Source organism: Asterias rubens, chromosome 3 (genome assembly GCF_902459465.1).
Source record: "Asterias rubens chromosome 3, eAstRub1.3, whole genome shotgun sequence".
Lineage (NCBI taxonomy): Eukaryota > Metazoa > Echinodermata > Asteroidea > Forcipulatida > Asteriidae > Asterias > Asterias rubens.
Genome location: NC_047064.1, coordinates 6309601 through 6328897, shown reverse-complemented (window position 1 = coordinate 6328897; position 19297 = coordinate 6309601). Strand labels below are relative to the sequence as shown.

At 37.4% G+C, this 19297-nt stretch overlaps 1 protein-coding gene across 1 annotated transcript in view; it reads right to left on the bottom strand.

Annotated features, from left to right (window-relative positions):
- LOC117287832 (neurexin-4-like) overlaps window positions 1-18828 on the bottom strand; it is a 67182-nt gene extending 48354 nt beyond the window's left edge. Inside the window, exon 1 of the mRNA XM_033768372.1 lies at window positions 18733-18828. Within this exon, the coding sequence (XP_033624263.1) occupies window positions 18733-18805 (73 nt within the window). The 5' untranslated portion in view covers window positions 18806-18828. The remainder of the gene's footprint in view (window positions 1-18732) is intronic.
- Between the last annotated feature and the right edge of the window lie 469 nt (window positions 18829-19297).

Here is a 19297-nt window from a genome sequence, read left to right as displayed (position 1 = left end):
ATCTTCATCTTGCCATCCCCTCAGTTGTGCCACTCTATGGTTGAACAACACTTTTTTTTTTAAACGCTGCAGTTTCAGCTTTATTTTCACATATTCATTAGAGGAGACAACACTCATGCACAATGTCACTGTGCCTGAGCATGCAAAAGCCAGCGTCAAATGTCTACCTACTGATTGCCTAATGAGAACACAAGACTGGATTTGACACTGAGACATGGAGTCATACAGACGCCAGTTTACTAGTTATTACGATTGATGAGCTGCATCTCCTCCTGTTACATTTACATGTAAATACATCACTGGGGGGATTTTCTAAACAGTATTTTTTTTTTACAAAATATTCATAGAGTAATGGTATGTTAAATGCTTACAAGATAAGAAAATGTGGGTTGAACAAAGAAATATTGAGTACAGCGGGACTTGAACCTGCAACCCTCTGGATTGACAAGCTGGTGCTCCACCAAATTAGTTACGCAGTCAGGGGCTGCATGTTGAAATCAATGGGTATGTTAATGTACCTTTCTAAACCAAACTGTAACTTCCAACATTTTAAATTTGGAACAACAGACACATACATGTAGCCAGTGCCACAGGTGTGAGCACATTGTCTAGGCTTTTTCAGGGCCAAGCTGCCCAGCAAGGCTTCCCCCACCCCAAGGGTCCAGGATTTGGGCTAATTAAGACCTGCAGCAGCTGGCTACAAACCTCTGCCTTGTAAAGCAGAAACCTCATGATAAAGCATCTATAGAGCGAGCTCTACTTTTTTAATGAAATGGTGTCCAACTCAGACTGCAGTTTTTGTTCCAATCAATCAGTTTATTTCCACAGTATCAAAATAACAATCAATATCAAATCAAAGGCAATATAAGTTGGAAATCAAGAAATAAACAGTTGTTTCATAAGATTAATTAAATGAATAATAAGCATTGACATTCATGAAACTGTGGGGTACCCGTAAAGAAGCAAAGCTTGTAAGGTTTTATATATAATGAGGTTTTTATTTTTAACACACTACAAATATTCCTAGCTCCTGAATGGTGGAAATTAGACGCAAGATGTAACATTTGTCATGACCAGTGGAGTACCTTGCCTGCCAGAAAGGACATAGAATGTACTGTAAAAGGTCACTCTATTTGTAAACAAAGGCTACAATGTACCTGTTCTGTCATTACTGACAGACAGAGACCATCTATGAACAACTGTTGCAATGAAACATTCAGAAGTAAATTTGCTAGCACCTGTTTAAAATGTCAGGTCTAAATTCATTTTAGAGATGTTGACTTGAAGTAAAAGAGTATTTGCATTTTGCAGATCTCCTTATGTTTATGGGATTTGAGGAATGGATCAAGAGGACTTCTCGTTATTTAAGGAACACTTGGATTGGTCGAGTTGGTCTATAAAAAGCTTTTGTAACCGTTTGTTAAAAACACGCATACGAGTAGAAAGATAATGTAAAAAAGTAGAATACAATGATCCACACAAACATGCCTCGAAATTGCACGGTTTTCCTTTTACATCATCCACTGTGTAATAAATGGCCGACCGTGTTAGTTTGCAAAGTAAAAGCAACCACGCAATTTCGAGGCAAATTTGTGTGGATCATTGTAATCTACTTTTAAAACATCTTTCCGACCATATGCATTTTTTTTACAAACAGTTACAACTGCTTTTTATAGATGAACTCGTGCGATCCAAGGCAACGCGTTCCTTTAATAACTTTACAGTCCGGAATGCAGAGTACATGTATGCAACATGCTAATTACAAAAAAAAAAAGAGGAAATGGCCAATCACAATTAACTTTCCTACAGCGTTTTTCCGTTTTTTTTCTATGGCACTGTTTTGAAAAGAAAAAGAGGAAATCAGCTGATCAGCAAAAAAGTTGCATGCCTCAGGCAGGGTGAGTTGTATAATAGATCTCAACGTTTCGACTAGCTTGCTCTAGATCATTGTGTTCCGTAAAGGTTTTCTTCAAACATCCGCAATTGTATATTTTTGTTACTTTGGTTTCAGCTATTTTGAAGGATCAGACACTGGAAGCCATGAAGAGGGCTTTAACAGTATGCCAAAAGGAATGACCTTCCCCTGCAAGTAAAAGTAGTCACATTGGTTGGTGATGTAATTCCCGACAATACATCCCAACTATTCATTAAATCTCAACAGTCAACAGCTGCCTATTCATTGCATCCAAGGACTAGACTTTAACAGACACCACTCTTTTTTCTTAAAGAAGGTACATTACAAATAAACTTGTTTCTCGTCTCTGTTCCCTTCTTTTTTCATAGCTCCCTCAATAATTTTTGTTAAGTTTATGTAAACAAATATTAAATTTAACAGAAATTTTAGTGACCTAAATACATTGCAGAAGACATTGACTTGAGGTAAAAAATATGCCGTCTTGGATAACAAAAAAAAGAATTCAAAAGGGCATCCTCCTTCCTTTTTTTAGTTTGAACCTAGGAGAGAAACTTTTTTTTATCTCTTATTGGCCTAAGCCTTTGATCACTTTATTTCCTCAAAGAAAGCAAAGCACACAATGGTTAACTTTCTACACATGTAAACACATGAAGGTATTTGTAGCTTCATTATTAAAAACATCATCTCAGTAAATTATTCTCAAAACAACATTGACCCGTAACAGCTGTAAATTCTCACACACAAATTTAATCCTTGACTAATAATAAACCACAAGGGGAACTGACTGGGTAATATTTTGTTCAAACCCATTTACAAATTTAAGCCTCATTACATAATATGTCTATACTCCCCCTCAACTAAAAAAAAACTAAAAGACACGACCCTAAGAATTCATTCTCAAGGTTAATTAATTGGTCACTTGCAGAACATTTTCATATTCATTTGCCTGATCTCATCCAACTTCTGTGGTCATAAATATTACCCCCGTCAATGACAGTTTCAATTAAGCAAATGCCTCCGCCCCCCCCCCCCCCCCTCCCCCCCAACCCATTAGTGAAATCCATTAGTATTATGAGGGTTTTCAATTAAAATCAAACAACAAATCCCTGGTTCAAACAAAACTGCCCTTGGTATATTGGTAATATTGCAAAAAACTAATAAACTGAATGTTCATCTAGAGACGTAGAGTTCATGCCATGTATTGCCAGAACCAATTAACCAGAGAGATACTTCTGTCTGATTTACTGGAGAGTTAAATATGGTTAGAACCGTCCATCATTAGTATAACAAAAATATGAAGATTTCCAATTTACATCCTAATATTTCAAAAACTAATAATTATTTTCAATAGGCTAAATGTTTAATCACCAGATATTGCCACTGGTACCAATTATCCAGAGATTTGTTTCTGTCTGAACTACTGGTGAGTGAAATAGCATTCATAAATACCTAAGACAGTTTATCCATTCTGATTGGTCGATAGGGCATCACGAGGGGTTGTTTGAACGGATGATATAACACCAGTTAAAAGTGTTGAAACATGGGCGTGACACGGGAGCTTGCACCTGTGCTTATGAGACAGTTTCTTCATTCCTATTGGTCGAGAGCAACGTCTGGAACAGTTGTGCCACATCACGCGATACGCGCGACGCGCACAGCAATCTCCTTAGAAGGAATTGTTTACCCGAGGGCCTTACCATTTCATAGCTGGAGGGGTGTTATGTTGAAAGAAATCATTGAACAATTATAATTTTTTCATTTATTTTACTTTTTGACCAAAAAGGTATGAATGGGAATCAAAGTGTGTTGAATCTGTTTTAATCCGCCGAGGCCTGGTTCTTGATAATTTATTCGTCTCGGTAACATTATCAAGAACCAGGCCTCGGCGGGTTTAAACCACTAGTTTAAAACCTCTTCACCACACATTGATTCCCTTATTATAAGACCCAACAATATACATCGCTTGCAGTTTGGTTTCTGTACTTGTTCAATCAAAATACTGCCCAATACGGAGCTACTGCAGGGATTTGTTTTGTTTTCACTTAAACGTGATTTCCTGTAATGAAATTTCACAGGTTTTGTGAATGGTGTGTTGATTGGAATCTAGAGGAAATGAATTACATTGTTTTTGTTCTCTTACAAAAACGAGGGTATACTATCCCTCTAAGGAAGATCATTATGCGTTCATTCGTAATACTTGTATCTGGTAACTCACAATAATTCATCATTAACGTTTACACAATATCCCCTGACAGTTTAATACTGGTGGTTTCTTCATGTATAAGGCAGACATAACCGAAGGTATGTCAAGAAATGTACTCAATGCAAAGCTTCTTATGTTTACTGCAGATGAAAATAGCAAGGAAAATAGTGGTAGCTCTTAAAATGTCAGGCTACTAAGCTTTTTTTTATATATTAAATTAGGCCTATAGCAGATACTTTTTTGATTTGGGTTTTTTAAATATGCTGAGCAAATAAATATAAATTATGCATGTTTAACGAGCGTGTAAATCATAAACTAGATCTATGTTCATGTACATCGTGTAGGCCCGTGTACATACAATCTCCACCCAAAAGTTAAGCCAATCTTGTAAAGTGTGTTCCTACATCTAGTCCAGTGAAAGTGCTCAAGTCCACTGAAGATTTTCTATTACAGTATACATATATGTAAGTTATTTTATGGTCACAAAACTGATGCTTTCGTCACTCTATCAAAACCTAACACCATAAAAATAAACTCTAGACCCAAACTGATGGACTGGGTGACATGACCTATGACATCGATATCGCTTGTTTACAAAAAAATAACCACCTGCTGCTGAGTGTTGAAATACCCACTGGACAACAACCAGCTCCAAGTCCAGTCATTTTTACACCAGGACTGTAACATGGGGTCCAATTTCAAGGCTCTGCTTACTCTGGAGTTTGGTATTTAAGCACAAGATTCAATGTGATGTAAAGTGTAAGCACAGAATTCAGCAGTAAGCAGAGCCATGAAATTGGGCCCATGTCTACTCTTGGACAAGTTTAGCTGAAACTTTTTAACATCCTTAAAACACTCAGAAAATATGCAAGATTATAAATGGTGTTCAAGAAAAAAACCAAAGAATTAAATTTCAGATGTGGGAGGAAACTTCAATAGACCTTATGCATTGGCGTAATCCAGCCGCCATCTTTGAGGTCAAACGGTGACGAAACAATCGAAACACACATAGATTGGCCAATGTACAGCCTCCTTTTGACCTCAAGGCGAGGGCGCCGTACTGAAATGACGTCATGTTCATAAGGTCTATGGGAAAATGCCCCCTGAGATCAGTTAGGGACTGAAAACCCAATCCAAATACAAGTGTGTGGTGGGTTTCGAACTGGGGTCCACAGATGTGTAAGGCAGGGAAAGAAAACACCGAGGTAACCTTATCCACAAAATGCCATTTCCCTGCATGTGATGGTGAAAATGACTCAGCTGTTTACAGTCACCTTGATGTAGACACACAAATTTACATTAAACACATGCTACTAAAAAGCAAACCTTCTTTTTACACAATAGACAGAAAGCCATTGTACCATTCTCATTTGGAACAATATAATATGTAAATATTCTTGCAGTTATAACCTTGCTATAATGTTAGTTTTGTAATCCATATCATGAGTCATACAAAATATTATTACAATAATAGTAACTTGTTATAACATTGAGTAACTTCTATTTTAAAATGTATCTCTGTTGTTCTAAATAAATTTAGTGCAGAAACATTTGTGGAATCTGTTTTGTATGAAAATGTAGTTCTTGCAGTCCGAGCCTACTAGTGTACTACATACCATTAGATCGAGGCCACGCACTATGTATGTAAATTCCATACACTGCCACTCAAAACATTTTAGTGAACGCAACAGCCCAACTTGTATGATCCCTGTAGTGGTTTTTATTGTCAGGTTCTTTGTTGTCCTGGGTGACTTGAAATGAACTTACAGAACAATTAGTCAAGAAAGTCAATTTCTGTCAGAATTGTACAAAGTGACTTGTCAAAACACCAACCAACACTGTGAACACTGGACAATTGTTTACAACGACACAGGCTTAAAAACTATAAAAGAGTCCAATAGATCTAGATGATGTCAATTACTCTGATATCAAATTTTATCCTTTTTGATGCACTGCATCCTTTTGGTACAGCTATTGGCACCGAACGCTGCGTGGCCCTAGCTCACAGTCCACAGTGGTATTACATCACTTAAACGCAAAGTATAGAAATTACATATATTTCAGATATTACAGTATTTTGTATTTAATTTACAATAGTGGCACAGTAGTGGCACGAGCTACAAATATTATGCACGACACGTTGTCTCCCCAATTTCCTCTCCCCAACCACCTCTCTTACACGTATCCCATCTTCTAAATGATTATAATAGGTGTCAGTGGGTAAAACACGATTTGCATCCAGGTTCCAACAAAGGCTCCTGCATTGCCTAGCGCAAACCTGACGCATACATGCACTCCAGAACAAATTGATTTAGACCCCGGACCCCGGTCACTGTGCTTTAACTCCGACCCATGCCCTGCGTACAAATCTCAAGAAACCCTCCTCATGTTTCCCGCCCGCGAATAGCATCCAACATAAGGTGCAGGTTTTTGCCTCTCGCACGACGATGAGAACAGCAACACTTTTGTTTTTAAGACTCGAGGACAGTACTGGATCTACACTAGGTACTTCACACAGAGACTTGGACTGGAACACTTAGAAAAATCTGAAGACTTTGATAACAGGAAAGGGAAATTCAATTCAGGAAACTATTGGGAAAGTATTGGGTACAACGACAGACGAGGGGCTGTCAAGAAAATTGCTTTCCATGTACAGGAAATTAGCTTGGCCTGAAGGGTATGGGCTTGTACAGGGTTTGGGAGTGATTGGCCTCATTATGAACATGTAACACTCATAACAATAATGAAGGCTGCCAGACTTTTCATTAAGTGCAAGTGGTTTTTATTGGAGAGCAAGGTTATATGATAAGATGGTGATTTAACGTAATAATGAATAGAGAAACTACTTGGAATCTGTGTGTGTAAGGTTTTTGTCGTTACAGAATTTAAAGGGAATGAAAGTATACAATTGGTTGGTATTCCAGGGGTCCAAATTAAGCGTATTTTCATGGTAGTCAGCAGGGCTAGTAACCAATCATTTTTAGTAGCCCTGATGAGATTTTGGTAGCCCGAAAGACACATCATGTCTCGCGTCAAGGCTCAATCTTTACAATACACCACAGCACAGTTGTGCTTGTGATGATGATTTTTGCATTATTTTTCCACTAGTCCGTCAGGCTATCAAACTGGAAAAATGAGTAGCTCCACTGTAAATCTGGTAGTCCCGGGCTAGCGGGCTAGTGGCAATTTGGACCCCTGTATTCACTTTCAAAATAATGGCAATAAAACCATTGGTTAGGAGTAAGGAACCCACAAAATTTGAATTTTGAGAAACGTGACTGCAATTACTTCTCAGATTGTGTATTCCTATTTAGGAATTATTCTTCCTGCACATTAATTAATGAAATTTTCACAGGTTAGTTTTGTTGTATTCATACATATAAACAGGATTACAACAATCCAACAGTTCATTACTTTAAAAAATGGTGTCTCAAGGCAACTTTGAATAGAGAACTACCTGGAATTCTTGTTTGTAAGGTTTCCTTGTACAGCATTCAGTTCGTCAAGGCCACATTTTTTTAAAGCACATAATTAGGTTTCTGGATGTCAATAACAATCTAGTGTGAAGGTACTTGAATCATAACATTGGCACCTCCATTCCAGACGTGCTATTCTCATTGGATTTTCAGCTAATTGTCAATCCAGGTAAAAGGCCTTATTGTAGTTTTACTATAACCTCCCCAAATGTTTCTACGTTGTGCGTTATTGTAAATAATAATAATTGATTTATAATGCGCACGTCTCCAGAAGCTCCATCAAGGTGCCTATACAAAACGAAAACATTTATACAAAATGAAAATGATGGATAGGCCTACTATGTAGTTAAATTAAATTAAGTTAAATCTAATGTAAGTCTACATGTATGTAAACAAGTGTGATTTCAGTTCCTTCTTGAAGTTGTTAAATATGTTGTTTTGCGAAGTGAGACAGGGAGCTTATTCCATAGGGCAGGAGAAGCTTTGGAGAAAAGCACGTTCTCCGTATCGGATTGATTCTTGGTACTGGTTTCTACCAACAAGTGAATATCAAGTGACTATATTCCCCATATTTGGATTTTAGTTAGTCATGTAATATTTGCAGAAGAACCAAAGGGTCGTACTCTATGTGGCATTTGTAAAAAAAAAAAGACTGATATGAGTTCATAAATAAAAATAGAAGGGTTTAATGGCCTTTTCAGGTTATTTCATCGGATTTCTTCTTAAAATGTTTCAAAGGCAAACAATCTAGTACCAAGTAGGAAAAGTACAATGCCTGCAAAATGGATTATAAACTGCCTTGCCCGTACAGGATTGAAATATCGGACTTTAGAAAGGCTTGACGTTTCTACTGCCATGCCTGCATAATGCATAGTGTGAAAAGATCAAAATACCGTACAAGAAATTTTTGTGTACACTGTGTACACAACGAATGTTCAATGTAGGAAAAACCATATTGCTGTTCTCCATGCAGTTTTACATGAAGTTTCTATGATGAGCGACACATAATATACCAAGAAAAATAAAGCGTCATAATTCCAAGCAGTATTTCATGAAATAAATAATGCTAACCCTCTGTAGTGCTCTCACTTTCGACTCACTTTCCATAAAACAATGGTCACATTTTTGTTTTGTGGTAGGGGTGCATTATTAAAAACCACAAGTGAATAATCAGTGCATTAAAAACAATTTATCATTGTGGGATTTCTTGGTACTGTACATGTATGTGAAGAAGGAAATAGTAGCTAAATATTAAGGTACCAGCAGTAACCAGGATGGGCTAAACATCAAACATCAAAACAAAAATGTGGAACTTGGGGTCATTCCAGTAGAAACCTTGTTCTTGCTAGTTTCTATGTTTAATGTTTGCATCCCATTACCTCATACTACTAACCTTCCAATGAGGAAATGTTTTGTAGAAATAAATGTATCGATACCACTCTGTGTTTTGACACTCCCAAATAACCCTGCTTTATGTATGTTAGGAGTAAAATAAAACAATCATTGATAGACAATAATGACAGTTTGAAAGCTTTTTCATTAGCCCACCCCACCCCCACCCCGACCAACAACAACATACAAAAACTGAAAGTTGTTTTCATTTATCTTTCCTCTCATATTGTGAGACCAAGTATAGGTCTATTATTACATGTTCAATCACAATATTTTGTTAAAGTGACTGCAATGTCACTATAAATAAAATATAAAAACAAATTGAAAGTGCAAAAAAAACAGTTTCAAGTAAAACCACAAAGGAAACTGACATACAGTAGGCCTTGATAAAATTTCAGTTGGTAAAGCGCCTGCACGATAATCCAAATTTTCAAACCTGATACATCACGAGGTACCGGAGGCCTCATTTGCCCCAGGCGATTGCCTTTACACTGTTTCAAACATTCCAAGAGAAAAGTAAGTTTTTGTCATAAAGGTGCCCTTTTTAAAGCAAAAAAAAAGCCTTGGAGTCCTTGCCCTTTCAAGAATGAAACATCAAGCCTTCTCTTTATTTGCTTAAAGTGTTTCCCTTTTTCCTGCTCTATCTACATGTATTCTACTCCCACACAGTAAATCAATTAGCCATCCCATCGAATATAAACTGACAATGACAATGTTGATAAACCTCTGACAGAATCTTAAAAAGACAAATTTAAATAGCTTTATCAGCGTCTGATCTACTCTTGGGGCGACCATCTTCTCCGATTACAATAACATGCGCAAAGTCTCCCCCATACAAGCGGAATCAATATTCAGCCATACACCAAGGAAAAAGCCACGCAGCAAATTAACCATGTGTACATAACCTTGACAGTGAGTCTGCGATCAGTACCATTCAGTTAAGAGAGAGAATAAGACAGGTAGAGAGCGCGACAGCAGTTGAAAAGCCGACTGCCAAAATGATCAACTCCATTTGATTTGATTAGGATCAGTGTGAATGTTAAATCGGTCATGCCAGGATTTGCTTCTCGACCGTGGACGAAAGTCACTGCTTATCTGATCAAGTTCCTTCTTGCTGAGAACGAAGTTTGACTTTTCTTGCAGATGTTTTAAGACACATTTAGTTAAAAACTTAATGCAGGAAATGTGGGCGAAGATGCAATAAAATGCCTCAGAGGTAGATGGGGGTGGGGGATTTCAACTTGGTTGCTTATCAAATATTAAGTTTGGATTTGAAACTTGGCATAACACCATGTAATATTCACATGGTATTATCAAATATTGTTTTCCCCAAATAGGGAAGCATGTGATTCTCGATAAGGTTACTTGTAGGTTGAAAAATACATCAAGGCAATATTACAAAATACAATATTTTAGCTCCGAGTGTTGAATGTTACGTCAGAAGTTTTTCGATCACTGTTCCTTACTGTTTTCCTGAACAGTGAATAATGTATGCTGAATATTATACACAGACACAAGAATGTAATAACTTCAATTTTGGTTTATGATTGCCTGCTATGCATCATACACTGGGGGAGTGAATTACCATAACCATGCAATCATTGGTAAGGCATGTCAGATTGACAAACAAGCTGAACACATGTGTCAAATACATTTAGGGCCTACATTTTCAATTAAATTCCTAGCCATTTCAAATTTCATTTCAGAAGTTTCATGTAATTCGCTTTCTTTGTGTCTCTCCGCTTAGTAATTTTCTGTTAGTGCTCCATCACATTTTTGTTGGAGTACAATATCTGCTGGTGTACACCTACGTACAAGCACTACACATTAATTTAAAGTGACATTATTATCATTATTATTGTCATGGCAACCAACTGATGAGCCAGACACACTTTCAACTCTAGAATTCACTGAATAACGCAGTGACATTGCCCACAATATGGCGCATCCAAGATTATTCTACAAATGAAGTCAGGTGAATTGGGTGAATACTCCAAGTGGTCCGGCTGGCAAGTTCAGTGTTAAAAAGCGACCCCTATTTCATTAAAAAAATTATATGGACAAGTGAAAAAGCTGACCTACTAAAGAAAATGGCAAGCTGCATGTAAGTGTTCCTGCAGGTCAGTCACTGAAAATGTTGAGGGTAAACCCTGAAGTTGTGTTTCTAGCCTGTAACACAAAAACATGTAGAGCATTCATAATATCATTGTACGAAGAGCCATCGGTAACAAGTTTGGCTTGCCTGCCACAGGACATCATGGGAAAGCAAGCACTCGATGCCACGTGCCGTGACGAGAAGCAAACGTGATGCAAATTTGCACTTCCAATGTTGTGTCTAACATAATTTATGGTGGCTGTCTATCGCTAAGGGATTAAGGACTATGAAGTGCAAATAAGATAAAAACAGCTGATGCAGGTGGACAAAAGGAAGGTAAATTGCTCATGAGACAGTGAGAATTCTGGCACAGGTTCGCTCATGAGGGACGAGACCAATTCTGGCAATGATTTTACGTCCACAGAAATGATGTGTCTAACATGGTCTACAAGTCATCCATGATAACTCACTAACAACAATAGAAAACTATCTTGGACATGCCCAGTTTGCAGATCTTCAGTCAGTCAACACAATTCTTCATTCAATTTCAAGCAGGGCCTACATGTAAGGCACATCTTTTCAATATACAGTCAAATTCAACAGAATCCAATAAATAGCATTAATAGACTATATTTTGTATGTACGGCAATTTGTACAATCTTAGAGAAAGGACCCACTTCTCTATGGTACAATGTACACTACACGCTACACCATGGAGCAATGACCAGCTCTATGACTACAACTTTAAAACATTTGCACGCAGAAGATTTGTAATGTGTACAATTGGTACAGTTGAGCAGTACTTACAAAGTACATACATGTGTACCGGTACTACCCATGACAGTTACATTAAGATTCAACCACATCAGACATGTACAGACGAACAAGGATCATGGTACATTGTAGGACCATATGGAGGAAAAATTAGAAGACCATGGAGGAAAGAAAATACTCCTCAATGGTTGGACCTTCTTTCCTCCATGGATAGGTACAATTATGCATAACCATGGAGATGGTAGGACATAATCAATTTTGGGGAATTTCTAGTCGTATAATGACACACATTAGCCACAGAATTGTCCAATTAGAACACTCACTGAATCACGTTACTTTCGCTTACTAAGCTCAAGTGAGCGTAAGTTATCCAATTACTTCTAGAGGGTCTGTAATACAGTTCTTCAAACTCCCTGATAAAAGATCATTAAAGGCTGTTTTTACAAGCGTCTTGTAACACTCAGAAAATAATTACAAACCCTCGGGAAGGATCCCAGGTGGGGCTGGGCCATCCCTTGGATCACTGACCCCCTATGCTCCTGAATAAATACACAGACTGTGTGAAGAGAGACTGACGATTCAGAGACAGACTCTTTGTGCCAAAAATAACACACACTTGAGGAGACATTATACAGCAGGACTTGATGTGGTGCATACTTTGGTGTTGCATTATTGCTTCACGAGTGCAGCAGGTACCAGCAATGCTTCCGTCCAGTCAGGTCAAATAAAGCATAACTTGTAGGGGCACTTTCCTACAGACTATTCAAAAGAGTATCAGATCAGATGTGTAATGACAAATGACAATGCACACACTCGTACGATACAGCATGACAGGCAGTTAATTAAATTGTACATTTTGGAATTTGGCACACAGAGTATAGGAAATTTTGCTAAAGTGACCTTCGCAGATTTTAATTTTGAGAACTTCGTTTACAAAGTGGTGCATTGCACTTTTGAAATTGTGTATAATTAGTTTTGTAAAAGTCATCTACAGTTTAACTACATGTATGTACAAACAGGCCTGTATGCTTCATTTTTGAAAGAGCAATCGCACCAAGGCATTTTCTCCCTGGTAAAGGGCAACCTATAAGGAAACTATAAATTTCTACTGCCCACGGCATTTTAAGGGCACCAAGGCAATGACCCGGAGCATGGAGACAATCGCCTTCGTTGCCTCCGTGAAGTATCAGGCCCCAGGGCATGAAGGCAATCGCCTTCGTTGCCTCCATGAAGTATCAGGCCTGGTACATGTGTACATTCTGCACACTGATCTCCAATGCCCTGTTCCTCTTTCAGCATCAATCCAGATTCCAGGTCACAGGTGTTCTGTTGACAATCGCTAATGAGCATCTGCTGAAAGGGCGACAAGGTGGAAAACAAGCCAAGGGACTTCAACACTAGCAGCTTACCACACTCCCCAACATCAATTCATTTTGAATTATTTATTAGCACCTTGTGAGCGTCAAAAGCACTTGCAGTTAATCAAGTGCAGAAACTGCTCTATTTATTCAGTATTTATGCAATAAACACAAAAATGGGTCCCAAGGCTCGAAATGAACACTGCAAAGATTTGACAGTAAAATATTTGTTGGTAAATGGTGAGCTTTAATTTCAATAAATTTGCAACCACCAAATACGGCAGCCATGAAAAGTGGATTAAATACAGGCCTCTGGAAATAAGCTGATAAACCTAAAATGTTGCATGCATGAAACATTTCAGGTCATATCAGCCAGACATGCCTGGTACATGTACATTACTGGATGGGTGAGCAGAAAAATAGATGGTGTGTAAAAATCCCCTGAGATCAATAGAAAAACATTCCCTGTGAACTTTCAGGAGGTCGAGTATAAATAGAAGAGATTTGGCCTGGTGCTGTGAGAACTACTGTTCTGAATGAGCAGAAATAAACAGCCCTGCCAGCACCAAACATTCAGTTTAAATTCAAATGAATATAGGCATTGATCCAACACGCTTGATGTGAGGCCTGACAATTAAGAAAATCATGACCTTCATATGCTAGGCCTGATGCTTCTTGAATGCATTGGAAGTACACTGCCTTGGTGCCCCCTTCAACACATTTCCCAAAGACCTCAAGATTTCCCAATGGAAGTGCCCTTTGCAAAATGAAAATGGCCTTGCCCTCCTAAAGATGAAATTCCAGGTCTGGGAAAATAAAACCTAGAGAGATAAAAATATGTGTCATCTTTAACCATGCTGGATAACCTTCTCCTTTTTTGTCCGCCCCCTTCCCCCTTCCAATCCTTTTCCCTATCCAGTCAAAGAGCGATATACAGTACAAAAGTCTGCAATGCTGCGCTGGCTACTCACCAGAATAATCGCAGCTTTGGATCTCTACAGACAAGAATCTATGAGTGGAAACTTTACTGGGTTTGAGAGGGTTTTTACACGATGTAAGCTCGTTTGTCATAACAGCTGCAACGCACCCCAGGGGGTTGCACTTTTTTTGTCGTGTTCAATTTTAACATAACCCAATTGATAACGAAGGGAATGAAATGTGTACACCAGGTGAGACTTTGGGAAAACATGAATTACAATGCACATGAAACAAATTTATCATCGTATCATGATTATCATCGATCGAATACAACTTGCATTTGAGTTAAGTACAAATTGTACGATAGACTGTAGTTCAACATTATTTGTATATATAATAATAATAACCATTTTTTATATTCTAGCGCTTTTCACACCCGAAGGGCATCTCATAGCGCTTACAACATTATTGTAGATCATAAATTAAGTCATGCAGTTGTGTACATTAAAAATGTATCTGCTGTTTTTCAAGAGAATATTTTCATTAAGGTAAAGGGCAGTGCTCCTTCTCTAAAGTATTTGTAAAAGAGAAATGGTATTTTTCATTCAGTTCAAATACATCAACAATCAAAACAAAATGAGAAATGGACAAAGCCAGGAATGGCTTGGGCCAGGGCGAGGGCTAAATGTGTTACATGTATGGCACTTACACACAGTAGTAAGTGTATTCATTATAAACCAAGCATGCCTAATGCACTGTAAGCTTTTGTCCCATCCATGAAAAACATCTCCCCTTCATTTTTTTTTTTCATATAAAAAAAAGTATGACGAAGATGCAACGCACATAAATTAAATGAACAAACACAGGAGAGTGAATAATATAAGATCATAATTATGTTTTGTCTTTTTAAAGCAATTAAGCAGAGTGCAGCCTGAACTAAAAAGATCAAACAAGGACAAATCCCAATGCACACAGATTTTAGACAACTTTACATGGCTGACCTTAATCCAGATTATGGACAAATTAATTAGTCTAAATATTAATACATTAGACTGAAAAGCAAAACAGATTACCAACTCTGTTTCTTTTTTTCTCTCTTTTTTTTTTTTTTTTTACGGGGACATGAGGCGGGTGGTAAATCTACCCACAGGGAGCATAAAAGAATTTCCAGATATTTTTTAATACGTAAAGTATCCAGCCAGCACCCTGCTTTGGGTGTGATTAAAATTCCCGCAGTCGGGAGGGATGAAGAAAACAAATCCTAGAAATTAAATCTTAGGAGAAACGGAGTCCCCCAGAGAGAGGGAAAAGGAATGCGAATTAACATCAATGATGGACGACGTGATGACTTTGAGACCATAAATGAACACGTGCATCACTTGGTGTACACAGAGGAGGGCATCTTAGGATTTTTCAGAAGATGGCACGATGATCACGCATTATTCGACTGTTTACTTTTGTTCAACCCGTTTCCAATAAAAATATTGTATCCTGCTGTTTGTTTCCTTTGACATTTATATTTTGTACAACCTACCTTTAAATCTGAACATATGAAATTTTGTGCCTGAAAAAGTCTAATGCAAAATAGATTTCTGTCAGTCAGAAACTTGTCATTGTGGGACAATTATCGGGGGTTTGAAAACATGGCGATATTAATTGAAGAATAACTCTTTGGGTTGAATAAACAAAAAAACTGTGTAGGCCTGTACTATGAGCAGTATTTGAATAGCTGCGACCTCCGGATAAATGTGAAAAACAAACTGCTCAAATTTTAACTGCTTGGTTTTGTTAAATTGAGTGCTGAGCCAAATTTCATGCACACCGGTGCACAAATCTAAGAGCCATATTACTGCGGTAAACAGCCCCACAAATGAAGGCTCTAACATGGGACTGTGAACATTTCTAAATTCGGTCTGAAATTATGTTTTTTAGGAAATGATGTAAACGCCAATATTTTCTTGCAGTGGAAAATTTACTAAAATTTCTGTAATGTAGCCATAAGACAATTGATGCTCATTTACTAAAAACTTCCATGTAAACATTAATAATAATATAATATAATAATACGAAGCCTTTATACTAAGAACAGAGCGCTTTACAGGAGACGAGGACAAAAAGAAAAACAAACGAACTAAGATTGGTTGGGGAACAGGAACGTCTTCAGGAGGCTTTTGAATACCCCCAAAAGATTGCTTCTCGTTCCAACTGGGAATATGTTTTTTGATACAAAGTATGTGTTCCTTCTTGAAAAAAACAATGGTGTACCATCCCTTTAATTGACAATTAAGAACACTGTGCACACTGTATCCAGTGTACACACACAGCGGGGACAAAAAATCAATTGTGGTAATAATATCAGTCTGAGAATAGACATTAGCAATGAGATCCTATTACTTGTGTAGCATGTCATTTTCTTCTGTACTCATTGCCACGCAACATTAGAGATGTGTCTCCATCTATAAAATTGTACACGTAATGAAAACAATATGAAGCATTGATGAATGGGCAGGGCGCTAACATTAATAAACATTGGCCGATATTAAAAGCATGTGTTAAGCTGACCAACAGAGATGACTACTAATGCTCTCTAGGTATTATAGGTAGGCCTATTAAATGAAATCTGTAACTTATTAATAAAATACAGACACAATGAGAATGTTGCTTGTAATGACGTTAAAATCTGCACTGCCGATAGGTAAAACCACATTATGTTACCTTTTTGATTGATTTTTTTGTTTGATTTTTTTTTTCATAACAACTTCATTGTTGAATAGAACTAGGTCAGATCTTACATCATTTGCATTGCAATTAATTTGGTCTGCCCCTAAAACCCAAATATTAAATAAAATAGGCCAAATTATAAACTCTCAAACTATTGTTATCAGTATCCTTTGAAAAAAATCTTGATACAAATTTAAGAGGGGACTTACAAAGAATCGCAAAGAAGAATTTTTTATTTATTTTTATAATCCTTTGGATATATTTGCAATTACCCAACCAGCAGATGTAATCAAAGTAGCAAACATTCTGTACATATTTGTCTGAGTAATCATTCACTACTTGAACTTCTTGTCAACAACAACAAAACTGTGGATTTTTTAAATATGAATCACAGAAACTGGGTGGGTCGTCCACTTCTGTTGAATCTGAATGGGCAGTGGTCAAAGAAGCTTAGCATACCTTGCTTAGCAGAAAAGGGTGACCATTCATGGACTGTGTCAACTTTAATTGAGCTGCCTAAAAATGCTGAACTACATGTACAACAATGTACTTTCTGCTAAGCCAACATTAGCAGAATACCAGTTGTGAGTTATGATGTGGTACTTTGGTTGTTAACAATTAATTAGCATTAGTAGCTTAGCTACTGTTTGTGCTTTAGAGCAGTTCTATGACATGTACATGTAGGACACATGTACATCATATAGGGTCCTTGTCCCATGTTTTCCGTTAGTCACAGATACATGTCTCATGCATGACTAGTGACTATATGATGTTTTGCCCTTTTTTTGTAAATCATAGCAGAAATTGGTGCGTGTTGGCATGAAACTATCCTGTATAAAATTTATGTATCTTTTATGTGAATTTTTCATTTCTGTGTCTGGAGTATTGTCATATTTGATAATTTATGTAAATTCTCAGGTTAAAGTAAATGTTTTATTATTTGTATATATAAAAGAGGGAATAAAAGAGCGGTGACAAGATTGTAAATATAAATTTAAAAGCAAGCCGAAGCCGGCGAAGGCAAGGTCCTTTATCACACAGCAATGACCCTGCAAGGTTTTTTTTAAGAAACGGAACATTTAAGACTGGGTCACCACTAAATGAGTAACATTCATAAATACCTTCCTTTCACATCATCCACAAACCTTCAGTTTAAAATTTAAGAAAAAAATCTGTCAGTTTATAACCTCAGATAACCTCAACTCTGCGTTTAATTTCTATGAGTGCAAGGTCAGATGCGCTTAAGTTTCAAACTGTCCCTCGCAAACACCTACCAACTTAAATTAGGCCATAAAATGTGCACACTCTGCACCCTCTGTTGTTGACTCCATACATAGACCATAGCCAAGGTCGGTCATGTTTTTTAAAAGTACTGCTAAACGAGTGTAAATCAGAACTGATAAAACTGTCCTGTATTTTGGTTAATTAAATTTAAAAATGTATGAATTTAAACTTTATATTCAACCATGCTTTAATTTAATTATTCAAAATATTTTGAAAATCTGCATAACTGCATCTGTCAGGTACTGTACGAACGCCTGGTGTGGCTATCCCCGTACAGAAAATAGTACTTTAATTAAAGTAACTGTTGATGTGGATACTACCGCCACCAACAATCAGTGAAAAACAACAAAAATGTTGGCTTTAATGGCGCTGATGTTTAGACACGGCCGGTGGCCTTCGGTGATTGCTTGCCTGGTGTCCAACCGACGGGCCGTGGGGAAGCTGTAGAAAATTCCAGGCATCACTTCCCGACGCGAGATGGACGAGCTCTCCTCTATCCCGTTCAACAAATCAAGAAGTCAAACTACGACCTCAAAACATTTATAAACGTGCCTTTCAATAAACATATATTAACAAGGTACATAAGTGCGTCTTACCTATATCTGCAGTGCAAAATTTCACCGAAATAGTGAAAATCCAGGCTAAAACGAGTGGTATTTGGTAGCCCATTTTCCTGCACACGCCGTGCAATAGCTCCGCTTTCAGTTATTTGTATAGTAGTCTGGTTGCGAATTTGTATTGTATTCGTGGCCGCAGATGATGCGGAGAACAACACAGTGGTGTGAGGCGGTTATCAGTTCAATCATTGGTCACGTGATACTTAGAGGTGCAACCTACCCTTCTGAAATCAATGAATGTAGGTTTCACTTTTTAACGCAAAACTCGAGGAGGGGGCACTTTTTATATTAATTAAATGGCGTTAATGTTTTGGTTTATTTTTAAATTATTGTGCGATGAAAATATGCATGTAATTAGAGCAAGGTCTGATACTTTAGTTTCATTTTCATTTCAACATAAAAATTATTTTTACTTTACAACAGCAAGTTGGAAAAGGAATAGATAAATAAACAGAACCGCACACAAATAAAACATAGTTAGCATCCATGTTTGTTAAATTGATTGGGTTTTTTTTAATTAAATAATAATAAACAACTTTTAAAC